Raw genomic sequence first — 20,928 nt, 5'->3', positions numbered from 1 at the left:
ATAGTCAAAGTGCTAAAAGGAAAAAAATGTCAACCAATAACCCTAAATGTGGCAAAGCTGTCCTTCAAAAGTATGTTAAGAAATTAAGACATTTCTAGATAAATAAAAGATGAAGGAGTCCATTATCACTACACATGCCCTGCAGGAAACGTTCAAGGGAGTCCTGCAGGTTGGAATAAAAGGGAACTAGACAGTAACTTGAAACTGTATTTTTAAAATGGATAAAGAAGATGGATAAAGAAGATAAACACAATAGAATACTTCTCAGCCATAAAGAAGAATGAAACTTTGTCATTTTCAACAACATGGATGGGCTTGGAAGAATAAATCAAAGACAAATACTGTATGATATCACTTATATGTGGAATCTAAAATATACAACAAATTAGTGAATATAACAAAAAAGAAACAGACTCACAGATACAGAGAACAAACAAGTGGTTACCAGTGGAGAAGGGGGAAGTGGTACTATGGAGGTAGGTAAGAGGTACAAACTATTAGGTACAAAATAAGTTACAAAGATACATTGTACAACACAGGGAATATAGCTGATATTTTATAATCAATGAAGTATAAACTTTAAAATTTGTGAATCACTATATTATACACCTGTAATATAATAGTGTAAATCAACTATAATTTTAAAAAACTAATTTAAAAACTTAGTTGAAGTAAATACGTGGGAAATTATAAAAGCTAGTACAGATAACCCTTTAACAAGATGGGTTTGAACTGTCCAGGTCCACTTACATGCGGATTTTTTTTTTCAGCAAATATGTATTGTAGTACTACATGATCCATGTCTGGTGGAATCCCTGGATGGGCCACAGATATGAAGGACCAATTGTAAAGCTAGACTCAGATTTTGGACTGTGTGGAAGGTTGCTGTTCCTAACAACAGCCCTCAATGTTTAAGGGTCAACACTGGTTTATGGTTGATTTATGACTCCACTTTTGTTTTCCACATAATTTAAGAGACTTACACATTTTTAAAGAGCAATTAGTAGTCTAAGAGCTAGTATTACTGTAACTTTTGTTTGTAACTCCACATTTTGTTTTCTAATTTAAGAGGTTACTGTATTTTTTCAAATTATCAATTTATGTTTTTAGACACACAACGCTTAAAGATGTTATTCTGTGTCATCGGCAACTGAAAGGAAGACGAACAGAAGTGTAAAGGGTCAGGGGTTCTGTGTGCCGTGGACGTTAAGCTGGAACAAATCCAAATCAAAGTATTACAACTTTAGGATGTTCAATGTAATCCCCGCAGTAACCACAGAACAGCTGTAAAATACAGACTGAAGGAAATGAGAAAGGAACTTCAAAGCTTCACAACAACCACAAAAACCCAACTCAGGACTTCCCCGGTGGTCCAATGGCTAGGATTCCACATTCCCAATACAGTGGGCCCAGGTTTGATCCCTAGTCAGGGATCCCACATGCCACAACTAAGACCTGATGCAGATAAATAAATAAATAAATAAATAAAAATATTAAAAAATCAACTAAAAGAGGACAGTAATACAGGAAATGAAGGATAAAAAACCTATAAGCATAGTGAAAACCAACAGCAAAATGACAGAAACAAGTATCTTTTTATCAACTGCAAAAAGGAAAGAAATTCTAAAACAGGCTGCCACATGGATGAATCTTAAGGATTTTATGCTAAGTGAAACAGACCAGTCATAAAAGACAAATGCTGAATGATTCCACTACTTATGTTGGGGAATCAAAATCACAGATTCAGGGGGAGGCGCGGAGTCGCTTAGCGGAGGTGAAATCCTTGGCAGAAAGGAAAGTGTAGCAGCAAGATGCAGAGCTGGAGTCGTGTGTACTGTTCCTTGGTCAAGAAAGGCCATTTCAGTCGAATATCTCATGGTCTCCAAGGAGTTTCTGTAGTGCCTCTAAGAACTTATGCAGATCAACCAATCGATGCCGATGTGACAGTAATTGGCTCTGGTCCTGGAGGGTATGTTGCTGCTATTAAAGCTGCCCAGTTAGGCTTCAAGACAGTCTGTGTTGAGAAAAATGAAACACTCGGTGGAACATGCTTGAATGTTGGTTGTATCCCTTCTAAGGCTTTATTGAATAACTCTCACTTTTACCATTTGGCCCATGGAAAAGATTTCGCATCTAGGGGAATTGAAATGTCTGAAGTTCGTTTGAATTTAGAGAAGATGATGGAGCAGAAGAGTAATGCAGTAAAAGCTTTAACGGGTGGAATTGCCCACTTATTCAAACAGAATAAGGTTGTTCATGTAAATGGATATGGAAAGATAACTGGGAAGAATCAGGTCACCGCCACGAAAGCCGATGGCAGCACTCAAGTTATCGATACAAAGAACATTCTTATAGCCACAGGTTCAGAAGTCACTCCTTTTCCTGGAATTACGATTGATGAAGATACAGTAGTGTCATCTACAGGTGCTTTGTCTTTAAAAAAAGTTCCAGAAAAATTGGTTGTCATTGGTGCAGGAGTAATAGGTGTAGAATTGGGCTCAGTTCGGCAAAGGCTTGGTGCAGACGTGACAGAAGTTGAGTTTTTGGGTCATGTTGGTGGTGTTGGAATTGATAAGGAAATATCTAAAAACTTTCAATGTATCCTTCAAAAACAAGGATTTAAATTTAAATTAAACACAAAAGTTACTGGTGCTACTAAGAAATCAGATGGAAAAATTGATGTTTCTATTGAGGCTGCTTCTGGTGGTAAAGCTGAAGTTATCACTTGTGACGTACTGCTGGTTTGCATCGGCCGACGACCCTTTACTCAGAATTTGGGACTAGAAGAGCTTGGAATTGAGCTGGATCCTAGAGGTAGAATTCCAGTGAATACCAGATTCCAAACTAAAATTCCAAACATCTATGCAATCGGTGATGTCGTTGCTGGTCCCATGCTGGCTCATAAAGCAGAGGACGAAGGCATCATCTGTGTTGAAGGGATGGCTGGCGGTGCTGTGCACATTGACTACAACTGTGTGCCGTCGGGGATTTACACACACCCTGAAGTTGCTTGGGTTGGCAAATCAGAAGAGCAGTTGAAAGAAGAGGGTATTGAATACAAAGTTGGGAAATTCCCCTTTGCTGCTAACAGCAGAGCTAAGACAAACGCTGACACAGATGGCATGGTGAAGATTCTCGGGCAGAAATCGACCGACAGAGTATTGGGGGCACATATTCTAGGACCCGGTGCTGGTGAAATGATAAATGAAGCTGCACTTGCACTGGAATACGGAGCATCCTGTGAAGATATAGCTAGAGTCTGTCATGCACATCCGACCTTATCAGAAGCTTTTAGAGAAGCAAACTTGGCTGCATCATTTGGCAAATCAATCAACTTTTAAAGGAGAAGATTATATTTTTCTGAAGTTTCCTGGGGGCTTTTGTAGAGGTCACATTTCTGAACAGGAAATGCTCACAGCTGCAAAAATTTCTAGGACTGAATTATGAAACTTTTGGAAGGTATTTAATAGGTTTGGACAGAATTGAATAATCTCTTATCTATATTTTAAATAAATTTAATAGTTTCACTGCATTAATATCTGCAGAAAAAAGCTACTTATAGTAGCTTCCTGGAAAATTTTCTTCAACCCATATTTTTTTTTTTTTTTCAACCCATATTTTCATGCTGTTTATGAAGGGTTCAGCGTCACTGAATTTATGTTAAGTAGCTTTTATCTCTGATACAGGATTTACTTACATGGATGCAGCTGGAGTATGATGTGTGAACAGCTCTGTTTGAACCAAGGTGATCAGGTTATTTGAAACTTGGTTTTCACATTGGAAACAGTCATTAGAATAAGTTGGAAACATGTATAAACTGATGTAAATAAAAAACGATGATTTCAGTTAAAAAAAAAAAAAATCACAGATTCAGAAAGCAGGATGGTGGCTACCAGGGGCTGGGGAAGGAGGGAATGGCGGAGTGGGTTTAATGAGTTCAGAGTTTGTGTTTTGCAAGATGAAAAGAGTTCTGAAGATGGATGGTGGTGCTGGTTGCACAACAAGATGGATGTACTTAATACCACTGAACTGTATGTTTAAAAATGGTCAAGATGGCAAAATTTTATATTATGTGTATTCTACAACAATAAAAATGGGGGGGAAATGCACAAAAAAAATGTATTCACCAATGTTCAGCATCATTTATAATCAGAACGTGGAAACAGCTCAACAACTGATGAATACATTTAAAATACGATACATACATACAACAGAATATAATTCAGCCCTAAAAAGGAATGAAGCAAAAAAAAAAAAAAAAAAAAAGGAATGAAGTGTTAACACATGCTACACTATGGGTTAGCTTTTTGTTTTTTTTTTATGGGTTAGTTTTGAACACATTATGCCACATCAAAGGAAACCAGACACAAAAGTCCACAAGCTGAATGATTTCACTTCTATAAAATACCCAGAACAAGGCTTCCCTGGTGGTTCAGCAGTTAAGAACCTGCCTTGCAATGCAAGGGATGCCGATTCAGACTTCTGGTCTGGGAAGACCCCAAGTGCTGCCAGACAGCTCAGCTGGTGTGCCACAGCTACGGAAGCCCTCACGCCCTGGAGCCCACGCTCCACAGTGAGAGAACCCATCGCAAAGAGCGGTCCACGCACCACAGCGAGCAAGCGGCCCCTGCTCTCTGCAGCTGGAGAAAGCCCACGTGCAGCAAGCAAGACCCAGCACAGCCAAAAAATAAATAAATAAATATTTAAAAAATACCCATAATAGGCAAATCCATTGAGATGGACAGTAAGTTAGTGTCTGCCTAGGGTTGTCAGTGGGGTGCTCTGGAGAGGGAGGTAGAATGGGAAGGGATGCTAATGAGCAGAAGGGGAGATGAATACGTTCTCAAATCACATTCTGTTCATAGTTGCACAACTCTGGAAATAGACTGTTGACTGCACACTCCTAACAGGTGAACTCTATGGTTATATAAATTATACGCCAATAAAGCTGCTGGAAAAAAAGAATCACCAGATAAAAAGGTGACGTAAAGACATTTTTGGAAAAGACATGATACAATGTGTCTCTAGCAAACCCACAGTAAAGCTGATATGAAGGGAGGAAGGATATGATCTTAGATGGAAGTGGGGAGGGGTAGGTGGGACTGGAGGGCAGTATTTATCTGGGTAAATCTAAACATGGACAGACGAGCAGGTCATCTGGATTTCAGTCACACACAATCGGCACCAATGTGCCCGCCCTGCTCTCCCTGCCCTGCAGGCTTCATTTCCCTCCAGCCCAGGACCTTTGCAGATGCTGTTCCCTCTGCTTGAATGCTCTTCCCTGCTCTCATGCTCCACTTCCTTCTTACTAACTTCTACTCAGCCCTCATTCCCGCCAGCGGGTGTGATCAGAGGAGCCAGCACCTTCCACAATGCACAGTGAGAAGCCCTGACCTTTTTGTTCACCGCATTCCCCAGTTTTCATCACATATCTGTTTGCACAATTCTGTGATCCGGTTCCTCTTTAAGGATTTAAGCCTGCTCACCTTCCCTATACATTTAATCAATTTTTCCTTTTTTGGGGGAAAAAGACGAAAATAAACTGTGACTTGACTATTGTTCTCTAGTGAGTCACACCAAGATCTGCCTGTACCTTTTTTTAGAAAAAGAAGTTTCACATTACTGAGGCAAGGGAATGTGTAAGGCTTGTAAAGTTCCTGTGAGAAATCTCTGCTCAAAAATTGTGCTGGCTTTACTGCCTCATGATAGACACTTTTATGCCCCAAACCAGAGGATTTGACCTTTCAGAGTACACCTCAAGGTGTGTGCATAAAACCTGCTTCATCCACTTGTCAGGAACAACAGGGAGGAGAAGGAGTAGATCCACTCTGACATATGGAGAAAAGAAAGCAAAGAAATTGCTCAGAAATAAACCCACACACCTACAGTCAGTTAATCTTTGACAGAGGAGGCAATAATATACAATGAGGGACAGTTACTTCAGCAAGTAGTGCTGGGAAAGCTGGACAATTGCATGTAAATCACTGAAATGAGAACCCACCCACACACCATACACAAAGACAAGCAAAATGGCTTAAAGACTAAATAGAAGACCTGACACCATAATACTCCTAGAAAAGAACATAGGCAAAACTTTCTCCTACATAAATTGTAGCAATGTTCGCTTAGGTCAGTCTCCCAAGGCAATAGAAACAAAAGTGAAGATAAACAAACGAGACCTAATCAAATGTATAAGCTTTTGCACAGCAAAGGTAATCATAAAGAAAATGAAAAGACAATCTTATAGGCTGAGAGAAAATATTTGCAAATGATGCAACTGACAAGGGCTTGATTTCCAAAACATACAAACAGCTCATACACCTCAACAAAAACAAAAAACAACCCAATCAAAAAACAAGCAGAAGACCTAAATAGACATTTCTCCAAAGAAGACACAAAGATGGCCAACAGGCACAGGAGAAGATGACCAGCATTGATAATTATTAGGGAAATGCAAATCAAAACTACAATGAGTTATCACCTTATATCAGTCAGAATGACCACCATTAAAAAGGCTCCAAATAACTAACGCTGGAGAGGGTGTAGAGAATAGGGAATCCTCTCTGACACTGTGGGTGAGAATGTAAATTGGTACAGCCACTATGGAGAACAGTATGGGGGTTCCTTAAAAAGCTAAAAATAGAGCATCCATATGATCCAGCAACCCCACTCCTGGGCACATATCTAGAGGAAACAATAATTCAAAAAGACATGCACCCCAGTGTTCATGACAGCACCACTTACAGTAGCCAAGATACAGAAACAACCTGAATGTCCATCAACAGATGACTGGATGAGGATGTGGTGTGTATATACACACGATGGAACACTGCCAGTCACTCCGAAAGGAAACCAACCCGGAATATTCACTGGAAGGGCTGATGCTGAAGCTGAAGCTCCACTACTTTGGCCACCTAAGGTGAAGAGTTGACTCACTGGAAAAGGCCCTGATGCTGGGAAAGATTGAAGGCAGGAGGAGAAGGGGGCAACAGAGGATGAGATGGTTGGATGGCATCACCGACTCAATGGACAGGAGTTTGAGCAAATTCCAGGAGATAGTGAAAGACAGGGAAGCCTGGCATGCTGCAGTCCATGAGGCTGCAAAGAGTTGGACACGACTTAGCAACTGAACAACAACAACTCAATGTGTAGGTATGTGTGTATGTATATATATTACAGATATATATACATGAATCACTTTGCTGTACACCATAAACTAACACAACACTGTAAATCAACTACAGTTAAAACACTGCTTGAAAAAACGAAAGCAAAGCAATCAGATGAGCAAAGGGCTGAAAACCAAGAACTCAGACACTGAGTCATAGTGCTCAGAGGACAGCAGGAGGGGAGCACGGGAACTTACAGGGAGGCCAGTTTCCTAGAGACCAGTAATTGATAGACAGTCTTATTAAAAACCTAAAATGAGCCTTGACCTAGAGAAGTGAGTCATCGCCAATCTGGCTAAAGATGTCAAACTTGCAGACTAACTCCTTGAGAATAGGGAACACATACCAGCGTGGTATTGCCACGCAGGAGGTCCCCAAAAAAGACTGTTGAATGAATGAATGGATGAATGAGCAACTGAATCAGAGGCACTTACAACACTTGCTAGACAAAGGATTCACCTTCTGAGAAAAATGACACAGCATCCCCTACCCAGTCACCGTTTCCAAGACCAGGGGACATGCCGACGTCTTCAAGACACGTCTTTCAAAGTTCATGGCTTAAGACTTCCCCAGTGGTCCACTGGTTAGGAATTCACCTGCCAGTGCAAGGGACACGGGTTCACCCCCTGTTCTGGGAGGGTCCACATGCCTCAGCGCAGCTCATCCTGTGCACCACAACTACTGAGCTCACGAGTCCTAGGGCCCACACCCAGCAACGAAGACTCAGCACTGCCAAAAATAAATACATTAAAAAAAAAAAAAAGGCCATGAGTTAGCTAAATGATGTCACATTTCTTTAGTTTGATTTCTTGTCCTTGGCTCCCTAGACATCACCTGCCCTAGAACTATGCAGAGCCTTTGGGAGTCAAGGAACATGGATGCAAAGAGGACCCTGCTTCAGATGCCTGGTTCCTGTCCTTGGGGTTCCCTTTAGCCAGGGGCTGAAAGGGGCAGGGAGAGGATCCAGAGGGAATGAGGCAGTGGACTGCAAGTGGCTAGCTTGTTTCTTCGCCAGACAAACAGCACAGTTTATAAGTATATAGGTAGTGTCTCATGTAAGATAAACGATACCATTTTTTAAAACGTATGCAACAGTTGATTTTGCAGTACTCAGAGTCCTTATAAAGAAGCACACTGGTAAGTTACTTAGCTGGGAACGCATACCCTCCTACAGACGTGTACAGACACACACACAGGAACCTGCGTTCACGTGTGCAGCCTGTGTCTGCATGGATGCTCCTCAATGAGGCTCACGCACTACACGACAGCTTTCACAGGAGTTATCTGCTTTCCCTCGCTCAGAAATGAATAGTTTCATACAAGATTTTTACAACACTAGTTTAGATGTTTTTATGTTAATAGGATAAAACAAATCTATGAGCTAGGTTTACAGAAGCATAATTTCAAAAATAGGTAAGGGGCTTCCCTGGCGACTCACTGGTAAAGAATCTGCCTGCCAATGCAAGAGACGCTCATTTGATCCCTTATCTGGAAAGATCCCACAAGCGGTGGAGGAACGGAGCCCATGAACCACAACTACTGAGTCTGAGCTCTAGAGCCCAGGAGTCGAGACTACTGAAGCCTGCACGCCCTAGAGCCAGGCTCCGCAACTAGAGAAGCTGCTGCAATGAGAAGCCCGGGCACCGCAACCAGGGAGCAGCCCCTCTCGCCACAACTTAGAGAAAAAGCCCTCGTAGCAGCAAAAAACTAGCACAGCCAAAAATAAACAAATAAAAGAGGTAAGCCTTGAACTTCGCAACCTCAGAAACTGCATTTGTACAGTTCCTGGGAAAACATATTCTAACGCTGGGGTATCTTGCCAAGATGTGATCTAACTTGGAAACTTCCAGTCTCTGAGTGAGCTGTGAATTGTGCTAATCACTACCCACACGGGATGAATGGACCCAAAGCCCGGGGCGCAGGGAAGCTTTATGAGGGCTGGTCTGTTTTTAACTTGAGGTTTTTTTAGGTAGTAAATTCCCCTCTTTTCTGTATGTCTACCAAAAATAAGGACATGAAGAAAGTTCTTATGGCTAAATTTATCTAGGATGTTCCATATGTGATTGGCATTTCTGTAGCACAGCAGATGCAAAGCTGAAGTTTTGTTTTGTTTGTTTTTCTTTTTTAATTAGGAAGTCATGCTCCAAAGTCTATTGATGAGGAGACATCACACCACCGCTCTATTCTGGTCCATTCAAAACAGGCAGCATCAGACACTGAGGTTGAATAATTATAAGTAAAAAAAACAAAAAGACTGTAATGAAACAATAACAGTGATGGTGACTTTCCTGCACAGGGTTTTGCAACAGTACAAAGATGTGTGTGCATAAGGAAGCCTTTGGTTGCTGGATTCCTGTCGCTGTGTAGCAAAAGAAGGAAGTGAGGTTTGGCGGCGAGCGGGTGGTCTGCCAGGTCTCCCAGCATCCCCCGCACCTCCAGATGTATGCTGACGAAGTGGCAATATTTGTTTCCCAAGACCGTCCACCCAGCCCAGATGATGTGCAGATGTGACCATCACTTGGTTGGATAGAGGTTGCCATACTGGAATTTTCCATTTGGTGTACGAGGCTGCAAGCTGTTTACTTACACTTGCAAATGCATTTCAACCACATTGGAGCTCTGCTTCCCTTTGTACTATCATGGTGGAAGCACCAAGGGCCAAACATTTTCAAAGGATGAGGTCACCTGCAGCAGGGCGAGGTGACTTTGCAGGTCCACTGGCCTCTGCTCCCTAAGAACTTGAGCAGGCCGCCACCCTTGGCAAGTCTGTCAGTTAATAACAAGCCCTTTGGCATTATGTGAAGACAAAGACAAACACTGTATGATCTCACTTACATGCAGAATCTAAATAATACAACAAACTAGTGAATGTAACATAAAAGAAGTAGATTCACAGACAGAACAAATGAGTGGTTACCAGTGGGGAGACGGGAAGTGGAAGCAATGGACAGGGAGGGGATTAAGAGGTACAAACTATTGGGTATAAAATAAGCTACATGGATATACCGTACAGCACAGGTAATAAACCCAATATTTTATAATAACTATAAATGGAGTATAAACTTTAACATTGTGAATCGCTATATCGTACACCTATAACTTACATAATATTGTATGTCAAATATACTTGATTTTTAAAAATTAAATAAATAAAAAAAAAAAGAACAAGCCCTTTGGGGCTGATCGCTAGTTCCAGGAACAATTCTAACGACCTTTAGGTTGCCCTTTGCTGCCTTCTCTCCACCAAAAGGACACAGACTGTGCCGTGTGGATCCACCTTGCTCAGGCATGGGATGTTCAGAGGAAAACACTCTCTTCCAGCCGCCTTCCCCTCCCCTCCTCTCTTCCTTTCACGCCCCATCCCCTTCACCTTAGCACCCTGCTCCCCTCCGTTTCAGTATATGCATGTGTCACAAAGAAAATAAAGAAAATCATTATTTTGTTCCAGAATTCACATAAGAAAGATATATATAATATATACAGTGACATCTGTAAGGAAGGGGGTCATAAACGACAACAGATACTAAAAGGGCCCTCAGGCCCTGGGGGCTGGGGTGCAGGGTCGGGCCCCCCTCCCTCTCAGCCCCTCCATCTATCCCGCCACCTCTCAGCTCTCAGGGGCGCACCTGGGCTCAGGCTTGATGCATTGGTAAAAGGCAGCCATCTTCGTGAACACGGAGGGGGCCTTCGGCACTTTCATCCTCCGGAAGGACAGAAGGCCTCCCCTTCCCCAAAGGGGCCCTCGGGTCACCCCTGGGTGCCGATCAAGAGCCTTGCTCCCGTTTCCAGAGCAGCACTCGGGCCTGGAGGACACGGAGGCGTCTACCAACTCCTGCAGCCCCGTGGGGCCTCCGGGCAGGTGTGCAGCACAGGGCATTGGAAGCTCAGACACAGCCACTTCCTCCTTCCCTCCATCCACGTGGACGGCCAGGGTGGGGCTGGAGCTGCCACCCGCCTCCCTCTGAGCTGAGTCGCTGCCCCACTGCTGAGGGTGGAAATTGACAAGCCCGGGCTCTGAGCTCCTGACAGAGTTGGGCAAAGGGCACTAATCACCCCATCTGAGCAAGGGTTCAGGGCCCTGGGGGAATGTCTAACCCCCCGCCCCACAACCGCTCGTTCCCTTGCTCTGGCTTTCTCCTTTTCCCTCTTCAAGCTTGTTGCCGCAGGGCCTGGATGTGTTTGGTGAACGTCTTTCCTGGGCCCTTCCCAAGGCTCCTCCTTTCAGGCGGGCACCTGCCCCAGGGCGCGCTTCGGCAGCCAGAGCTTCAGTACTCCCTGCTGGTGACCACACCTGGCAGGTACACAGGCCACGCCCTCCCCCCCACAAAGCTACCTCCCCGTGACGTCCTCTCTGCTGACCTGCAGCTGCCACTTCAAAGTAAGAGACTCCTGTCGCCCAGCCTCGCAACTGCACCTGAGCTCCTGCAAAGTACAAAGGCTGCTAACCGCACTGCCGGTGGTTTCCAGGCAACGTCTAGAGGGCTGACAGAAGGCTCTGAATGACAAGTGTGACTGTATTATGAAAACTGCGGAGCAGCAGGCAGCAGGGGTGACTTCTGAAGACGGCGCTGAAGAAGTCCTAGATTCCTCTTCTGTTTTCCAAAACGCATCCATATATATAAACTTCTGGTCATTACTGCCGTGAGTCATGTTTGACTCTTGGTGACCCCATGGACTGCAGCACGCCAGGCTCCTCTGTCCTTCACTATCTCCAAGAGTTTGCTCAAATGCATGTTGAGTTGGTGATGCTACCTAACCATCTCACCCTCTGTTGCCACCTTCTCCTCCTGCCTTCAATCTTTCCCAGCATCAGGGTCTCTTCCAGTGAGTTGGTTCTCATATCAGGTGACCAAAGTATTAGAGCTTCAGCTTCAGCATCAACACATCCAAAGAAAGTTCTGGTTGACTGGTTTATAATTGAAATAATAAAGCATAACCAGTGTACTTGATGGTAACTAAAGAAAGCAGTGGGAAAAAACAACTGCTGAGTGTTCTGCTGGCAGTTTACACCCACCTGCCCTTGGACTCTTTAGAATCTTCTAAAGATGCTCTCAACTGCCTGGATGTTGCCAACAGCTCAGCCTTCTCTAGGGAGAGGGACAACGGACTGGCGGGAGTGTCCCTGTCTCCCGTGAGGCGGGTTAGGGGCAGAGTGAACCACTGAAGTGTCAGGGATGGGCTTGGCTTCAGGGTGGATGTCTCTAAGGAGTGGGCCCAGCCAGTAGCCTTCTCTCCCCAAAGGCCAAGTCCAACAGACCCACAGCTGCAGCTCACCCCACTGGAGGCCAGCTCAGCACTCAGAGCACTGAACCTGAGCCGCCCTGCCGCTCGCTACGGCCAGCCCTGCTCTGGGCCTGGTCAGTGTCCCTGCAGGTCCAGGATGGTGTAAGTGGAAAATCTGATGCTGAAATCAAGGCCTGTACCTCATCCAGCTGTGAGCCCCACGAGGGCAGCTGCCTCCTAAGAAGCCCAGGTCAAGGTGTCTCCTATCACCTGTCCTTGGCAGACATCAGTAATTCAACCACAGCATCATTCTCAGAACTGCTCACCACACAGCCCTCCGGGGAGCTACTGCCAGGGGCCTGGAGCAGCACTTGGCTAGAAGCCTGTCGACGTCACTGGCAGAAATCACAGTGAATCTATAGAACTGGATTCTCGCCTTGACTGCCACTAGCTAGCTACTAACCAGCTGAATGACTCGGGGCAAACCACTTCCCTCTCTGGGAGTCTGTCTCAAGTCCGACATGAGTGGTTTGAACTCTGATACCTGACAGGCTATCGGATTACTTCAGGAAAAACACAGGTCTGTAAAATTGGTCCAAACCTCATTTTTCTGTGAAGATGCTTCTGTTAACAGAGGAAAAGACATGCTCGAGCTGAGAACAACATCTATGGAAAATATATTTTCAAAATCTAGTCACTATACTGCTTGTCTGTGAGCCAGAAAAATGAAGTGGCAATGACAACATCACAGAAGTCCCTCCAGTCTGAACTGGCCATCTTACCTGCTGCCGCCACCTCCCCCCGACCCCCCGCCCCACGTAGCCACACCTGACACTCTGCTACCCAAGGGAATGCCTCATCCACACACATCAGTGCCTCTGCCCACGACCCGAAGAAACCTCAGAACTTGCTGGGCACCTCACATTCTTCCTCTGAGTCCCTGCCTACTCACATTATTTCCCCTCCTGAAATGTGAACTTCTTCAGGGCAGAGATAAGCTCTTTTCATCTCTGATATCTACACACAGTAGATGCTGGGAAATATTTAATGAATGAATGAGCCCCATCACCTGTGCTTATAAAAATCTAAGGGCAGGGACTTCCCTGGTGGTTCAGGGATTAAGACTCCACCTTTCCAATGCAGGGGCCCCAGGTTCAATTCCCTGATTGGGGAACTAAGATCCCACATGATATGTGGTGTGGCCAAAAAAATTATAATAATAAAAAAAGGGCAAAATCACTTTTAATAAGGTAATTTGCTTTATTAAGTTTCTCCTAAGGAGGGGGGGATTCTCAAATAGTTGGATTCCGTTTGAGCCATTTGGAAAGATGCTCTGACAAAGTGCTCCTGTGTGATTCAGATGTGTGGGTTGGCTGGGTTTGACATAAATATCTTCCTATTTTGCAATTTGGAGACATCACATTTGGAGAGTGAGGACATGGAGCAATCTGAACACACATTTGGCTCATTATGTGAGGACATCTAATATTCCAAATTTTTCCATCCTCTCAGTATTTTAAAGACCTTGGAGAAGCAGTCAAGTTCCCATTTTCTTCAATACTGCCATGGTGGGAGGAGGGTGTTGTATATATATATATATTAATAGATGCCCCATACCAGTTGATAGTTAATGTGTATAGCTGGCCTCCTGAATCAGATTGCAAAGTCTCTAAGAACAATGCCAATCAACTAGATTGTTTTATGTATTCCAAGAAGCCAAATATGCAGTAGGTGCTTAATAAGTGCATAGCGATTAATTAATACAGGCCTTCCCCAATGGCTCAGCAGTAAAGAATCTGCCTGCAATGCAGAAGACTTGAGTTTGATCCCTGGGTCAGGAAAATCTCCTGGAGGAGGAAATGGTAACCCACTCCAGCTATTCTTGCCCAGAAAATCCCATGGACAGAGGAGCCTGGTGGGCTACAGTCCATGGGGTCACAAAGAGTCAACTAAGCATGTGAGGACACGTCGTGACTGATTAATACGGTGCAACACACAAGCCACATCCTCCTGGACTAGCCAGGGCCACCAGTGCGCACAGCAACGGGCATGACACTTCAGTCAGCAGGGGAGCGCCCGTGAAGTCCTTAGCTGACGGATGCACAGGAAGGTGACCAGAGGAAGGCAGGCTGTGTAGACAGGTGGGATCCCGCAAACAAGTGAGGACTCCGGGAATTTCTCACACTTTACCTCTGAGCAAGCCAAGGCATGATGCTGGTGGAGCTTACATGTGCCAAGAACTGCTGTACATATTCCACATGCATTTCTTCTGTAGATGTTAGCTGAACTGAATATCACGAGCATTCCATCCAAGCCCGCCCACTCGGAGTCGTGCACTGGAGAAGGAGCGTCACCGGGTGAGGGTCGGCAGCAGCACGAGGCACTAACGCAGGCTCAAGGTGGAGGGTGGAGCCTGGGGGACTCCTGTTTCCAGCTGCCTGCTCCTGGGATGGCTGCAGGCTTTCCTGCCGAAAGGCAGCTAAGTCAGGTGGCTGAACAGGCAGGGGGCCCTCTTCCATCTCCACTGAGTCACATTTTTCCCCAAAGGCAACGGTGCAGCAGCCAGCTGCACCCAGAAGGGCAGCCCCGAGTTCCTGGTAGACACAGTCCCACTCAGCAGGTGGCTCAGGGAATCCTGTGGTCCAGTCTGATACGTCCCCCGCTAAGCAACAGAGGAGAGCACCCTACTGACTCTGCTCCTCGGAGAGGAAAGCTTACCGAGCGTTCTGCTTCATGGAGTGAGGCGCTGACAGGCTGACCAACCTGAGACACTGGAGCCTCACCCGCCTGGAAGGCCACCGCCAGGGCAGCTGCTGTGGGCAGGGTGTTTGAGCAGCCCGTGGTTCCACTTTCTCCTGGAGGCAGCCCAGGGGGATGGAGTCTGAGGGTGAGCAGGGGCCGAGGGTGGTGTGTGCATCTGCCGGGGATGTCGGGAGGCCTCGTGAATGGAACCCCGGTGGCCCTGCCACTCCAAGGGCAGCCAGGGGACCTGCGGCCTCAGCATCACCTGGCAGCTGATGAGAGGCACAGAATCTCCGACTCCATCCACCCAGATCTATGCTCTCAAAGTCTGCCCTGGGCCAGGGGCCCCTGGTGATCCCTCTGCATGTTAAGGTTTGAGAACCACTGCTTTGCAGCAGCGGTTCTCAGCCCTGGCTGCACATCAAAATCCCCTGGGGAGCTTTAAAAACTCCTCATCTTCAGATCATGCCCCGGCCCAATTGCTGGCAGGGTACCGCAGGTCACTTCAAATGCAGGCAGGGTAGAGAACGGTTGTTCCCCACCACTGGTACTGATGAACCTCGGTGCAGGGCAGGAACAGAGCCACAGTCATGGAGAAAGGACTTGTGGACACAGGGTGGGAATGGGAGGATGGGACGCATTGAGAGAGTCACATGGACACCTGTATGTCACCATGTGTGAAACACACAGCTGGTGGGAGCTGCTGCAGCAGCTCAGACGGTACTTGGTGATGACCCAGGGGGTGGGAGGTGGGAGGAGGCGCAAAACGGAGGGGATATGTGTTTACTTATAGCCGATTCATGTTTCTGTACAGCAGAAACCAACACAACATTGCAAAGGAATTATACTAAAATAAAAAACACTTTAAAAAAAAAAGCACACTTCTGCATTCAATTCTACAGTTTCAGTAACGGTTTTCCTTCAAGTGACAAAAGGTCAAACAGCACACTGAGGGAATACAGCTTTTCATGGACAGGAGCCCATCTGGGGGAGAGAGGGTTAAAGACCATTTAGGCTGCCTGTCACTAGAAACTGATGGCAGAGGCAGCGACTCCATTCCTGGATCTGAAACCCATCAATCCTAAAGGAAATCAACCCTGAATATTCACTGGAAGGACTGATGCTGAAGCTGAAGTTCCAGTACTCTGGCCACCTGATGGGAAATGCTCTCACTGGAAAAGACACTGATGCTGGGAAAGATTGAGGGCAGGAGGAGAAGAGGACAAGAGAGGATGAAATGATTAGATAGCATCACCGACTCAATGGACATGAGTTTGAGCAAACTCTGGAAGATAGTGAAGGACAGGAAGGTTGGTGTGCTGCAGTCCATGGGGTCACAAAGAACTGGACATGACTTAGCGACTGAACAACAATTGAGTACAGGGGCCTACTCTTCCAGCAGGGGCGGAAACGGGGTTCACTCAGGCCCAGACACCCAGGAACTCAGTAAGAACCTGCCAAGGCCTGACTCAAGACACGACGTGGCCCAACTCAGGAACCACAGTTGGTCAACGCAGTTCTACACCCTGGCAAGAGTGGCTGTTTCAGGGACAGGCATGTGACTCATTTCAGGCCCAGGAGAGTGAGGCTCAGGGCATTTATGGAATTGTTGAAAGAGGATACTTCTTTTCTTTTGGGTCTGGAAGGATATGAGTTTAGAGAGGAAAGAAGCATCAAGAGGTAAAGAGGAAAAGCAAAGCACCTGGGGACTCTGCTTAGAGTCCTGGATCAAACTGTTCCTGAAGGCAGTCACCAGTGATTTTCCAGTTACTAGGCTACAAAGTCTATCTCTTGGGGTTTTTAAAAGCCAACAAACCTTTGCAAGCTTTATTTGCAAAATAAAGCATCCCAAGTAATTCCTGGAGGAAACAGGAACTGTGTGAGTCAGGTCAAGCCACCCGGACATGCTTTGGCTCTATTTTCAGATCTTTAGGACAACAATTAGAGACACTTTCAGGACAGGAAAGGCTGGGGCAAACGAAAGGTGGGTATCAGTAAAGAAAGAGCCTGTTCACAGAAGATTTACAAAGGGCAGAGGTGTGACCCCTCTGTATCAGAATCACTTTAAAAAAATTTTTTCTTTTTTAAAAAGTTTTTTATTTTGTATTGGGGTATAGCCAAGTAGCAAACAATGTTGTGATCATTTCGGTGAACAGCAAGGGACTCAGTCACACATACACATGCATCCATTCTCCCCCAGACTCCCCTCCCATCCAGGCTGCCATATAACACTAAGCAGAGTTCTCTGCGCTATGCAGTGGGTCCCTGCTGACTCTCCGTTTTAAATACAGCACTGTGTACATGTCCATCCCGAAGTCCCTAACTGTCCCTCCCACCCATCCTTGCCCCACAGTTGGTTCTCTAACTCTGTGAGTCTCTGTTTTGTCAGTTCACCTGTACTGTTTCTTTTCAGAGAATCACATTTTTTAAAAAAGATCTTTTTGATATGGATCATTTTAAAAGTCTTTATTGAATCTGCTACAACACTGCTTCTGGTTCATGCGTTGGTGTTTTGGCTGAGAGGCAGGTAGGACCTGAGCTCCCTGACCAGGGATTGAACCCGCACCCCTTGCACTGACAGTCGAAGCCTCCACCCCTGGATCGCCAGGGAGGTCCCTCAGCATCACCTCGGAACGGCTCGGTAACTGGCGGAATAAGCCATGGCTGAGGTCTGTCCCACTTTCTGCACACACTCAGTGTCCTCTAGTGGAAACGCATCCTCCTTTGAGGGGAAGACAGTCTGGCAAAGAAGGAAGGGCTAGGGCTTCAGAAGGAGTCATATACAGCTGACAAGCAGTGACAGCGAGATCCGTGGGTGAAAAGGGCTGAGGAGGGGGTCAGGAAAGCCAGTCTCTGATGTGTCACGGTGTCTTGGGCCCCCATAGGATCGGAGCTCCCGAATGACTCCCGGGCTCCAGGGGAGCCAGAGGGCTCAAAGGGACCAGAGAAAAGGAAGACTCCACACGAACGCTGAGAATGGCGGTCTTGATGGACTGGACGGAGGCGCTGAGCCCGCAGCCTCCTCCCACTCCGCCCACCTAGACACCACGCAGGACAGCCCACTCCCCAGAGCCCTGCCGCCAGCCGCTGGGGGCTGAGGCTGGAAGACACACATACCTGCTGAGACTGAGCCGGGCAGCTCTGGGCTCCCAGGGCTGAGTGCACATGAAGCTGAGCTCTAGGAGAACCAAGGTGCTCCTTGGGCGCCTACCCTGGTGGCCTGCGACCTGCACGTGGGGACCAGCCTGGGGCCTGGCTCCCAGCAGGCACGTGGCCCCCTGGTCCCGCGCCGCCTGAAAGGGACATGTCTTTACACTAACACCAAGCACGGTTCGGGCGACCCACCAGAGGGGATAAAATTCTACCCCGAACAGAGGGATGAGCCCGGGCCTGAGTAGGACGGGAAGAGCCCCAAGCTGCTGTCTGCGCGGAAGCCCTGGTTGTCACTCACTGGCCGGGCCTCAGTATCCTGCCTGTCACCGGAGCCGCCGAGCAGGCCCGGATGAAATGATGTAATGCCTGAGGCGCTTGGAGCCGAGGGGAGGGCTTGCGGCTCACCGATATTTTTGGCATCTCTCAGAACGCAGCACATGGCGCCCACACACACCACCTCCACACAAGGCCTGCTCTGGCTGTCCCGTGCTCAGCTCCCTGGGATGCGGAGACGGTGCGCCCACGGGAGCCAATCTGCGGCTGGGGGTGGGCTGCAGGTCCCCGGGGGCCCATTCCGCCTGGAGACCGCGGCCAGCAGGGGGCGTGAGCGGGACTGGGGGTTAGAACCTGGTGCCAAGGGGGCCCTGGAAGCACAGGGCAGACATCTGCCCCTTCCTGCCAGGATGAGCAGCTCTGAGTCTGAGACAGGCAGGACAGGCAGAGAGGAAGACAGGAAAGATAAGATGGCAGGGCTGGACTGGACCCCCACCTTCTCCCTGAGAGCCGGCCAGCCTGGCCAAACCACCAGGACACCCCTGTCCCACTCCTCCCACGCAGGCCCACTTCAGCGCAAAGAGGGAGGCACAAGTGATGATCTGCGGCCCATCTGCAGGCAGCTGAGAAACGGGGGATGGAACTGGGCTTTCAGGGAGTCGCGCCAGTTGCCGTGCCCCGTCCTCCCACGCTGGAAGCCAGTGTCCGCTGATCAGGGCTTCCCTGGCGGCGCAGATGCTGAAGAATCTGCCTGCAATGAGGGAGACTTGGATTTGATCCCTAGGTCGGGAAGATCCCCTGGAGAAGGGAATGGCAACTCACTCCAGTATTCTTGCCTAGAGAATCCCGTGGACGAAGGAGCCTGGCGGGCTACAGTTCGTGGGGTCATAAAGAGTCGGACACAACTGACCAACACTCTCACTGAGCTGGGTGCAAGGAGGGCAGAGAGAGGGCACCTGGCACCCAGAGGCGCAGGAGTGTGGGGAGGGGGTGGGTGTCCATGGTGACTAGGCACCTGTAGCATCAGAAGGCAGCTGAAGACCAAGCATAGAGGCTGTGGTTTACAAAGATGATATGATCAAGACAGGCTGAAATCTGCAATTGGGGTCAATTCATCAGCAGTTATATTAGGGCATGGGATATGTGGCTCGGTTGCTATGGCATTTTACTTCCAGACCTGGGTACCATTACCCTGTACCAAGGCCCATTTAAAAACATCTCCTACTTCATGCCAAAGAGCTGCTAACCCGGGGTGGTGGGGGCGGACAACAGTGAGAAGAGTAACCCCCTTTTTATGGTAAGATACATAGCAACTGCATTTTTAAAGTCTCTCAGCAGGAATAGATAACAGCCAAGAGCCATAATGATGTTATCAGAAGGATGTTTACAACTCAGAATGAAATAATTATCACAAAAATATGACTGACAGGGTATGGTAAGAATTTTTAAAAATTAACTCAGTAAAGCTGCATAAGAAAGAACTGAAAATGAGGGTGAAAATATGGCCTTTAGAAGCTCAGAATCTCAGATGTGGAAAAACTGAAGCTTTCACTAGGCAACCAACCATTTTTCAAGCTGTGGAACTGAGGCTGACAGATTCTGTCACTTTCCCCAGGACACAGTGAATTAGTGGCAAAACTGAGCTTTCTTAGCTAACCAAATATGATGATGCCAAACATTCAATGTGATTCTAAACATCTTTATTAATAATAATAATTAAAAAATCAAGAGCAAATGACATCAGCAAGAATGGTGGTATAAGGACCTTCAAAAATCTATCCTCCACAAAAGCAATTAAAAAACTGGCAAAAAATAAATAAATAAAAAGTTAGAGTCAACTCTGTCAAAACTCTAGAAATTAGCCAAAGTCTTTACCATTCCATGGAGCATCTATTCCATGGCTGAAATCTCAGTTAAAACAGTGAGTGCTGTGGCATTTTGACTCGCCTTATTCCAACCTTTGGCTTCCCGTCACCCTGGTAGCCTTGAAAACCACCAGGTTCACAATTAAATGAGTAGCCTGGCAGCCAACAAATGTGGAAGAACTGGGCTGGAGTGTCATCAAACCTCCACTCTCAGAGAACTGTCACTGTTTAAACTGTTTAGTGGTTCCCTGGAGAAGCCTGCTTGCAAGGGAAGAAAGCCCAGTCTGACCTGAGTCAGAGTTCACTTGATATAAAAAGCTCTTTTCCCCCAAAGGTCAGTATTCAACTTTACCGAGGCCAGTGGATACGTCAGGGCAAACAATACTATTCCGTGCTGTGCTCAGTCGGGTCCGACTCTTCTGCGACCCCACGGACTGCAGCCCCACCAGGCTCCCCTGTCCATGAGATTCTGCAGGCAAGAATACTGGAGTGGGGCGCCGTTT

At 46.8% G+C, this 20,928-nt stretch overlaps 2 protein-coding genes across 2 annotated transcripts in view; one reads left to right on the top strand and one right to left on the bottom strand.

Annotated features, from left to right (window-relative positions):
- CRACDL (CRACD like) overlaps window positions 1-20,928 on the bottom strand; it is a 125,501-nt gene that overhangs the window by 56,879 nt on the left and 47,694 nt on the right. The window lies entirely within an intron of this gene.
- On the top strand, window positions 1,753-3,862 carry LOC136164576 (dihydrolipoyl dehydrogenase, mitochondrial-like). Its single transcript, XM_065929741.1, has one exon. The coding sequence runs from the start codon at window positions 1,812-1,814 to the stop codon at window positions 3,339-3,341; it is 1,530 nt and encodes a 509-aa protein (XP_065785813.1). The 5' UTR covers window positions 1,753-1,811; the 3' UTR covers window positions 3,342-3,862.

This window comes from Muntiacus reevesi, chromosome 3 (genome assembly GCF_963930625.1).
Source record: "Muntiacus reevesi chromosome 3, mMunRee1.1, whole genome shotgun sequence".
NCBI classification, from domain to species: Eukaryota; Metazoa; Chordata; class Mammalia; order Artiodactyla; family Cervidae; genus Muntiacus; species Muntiacus reevesi.
This window is presented reverse-complemented; position numbering and strand designations above follow the sequence as displayed.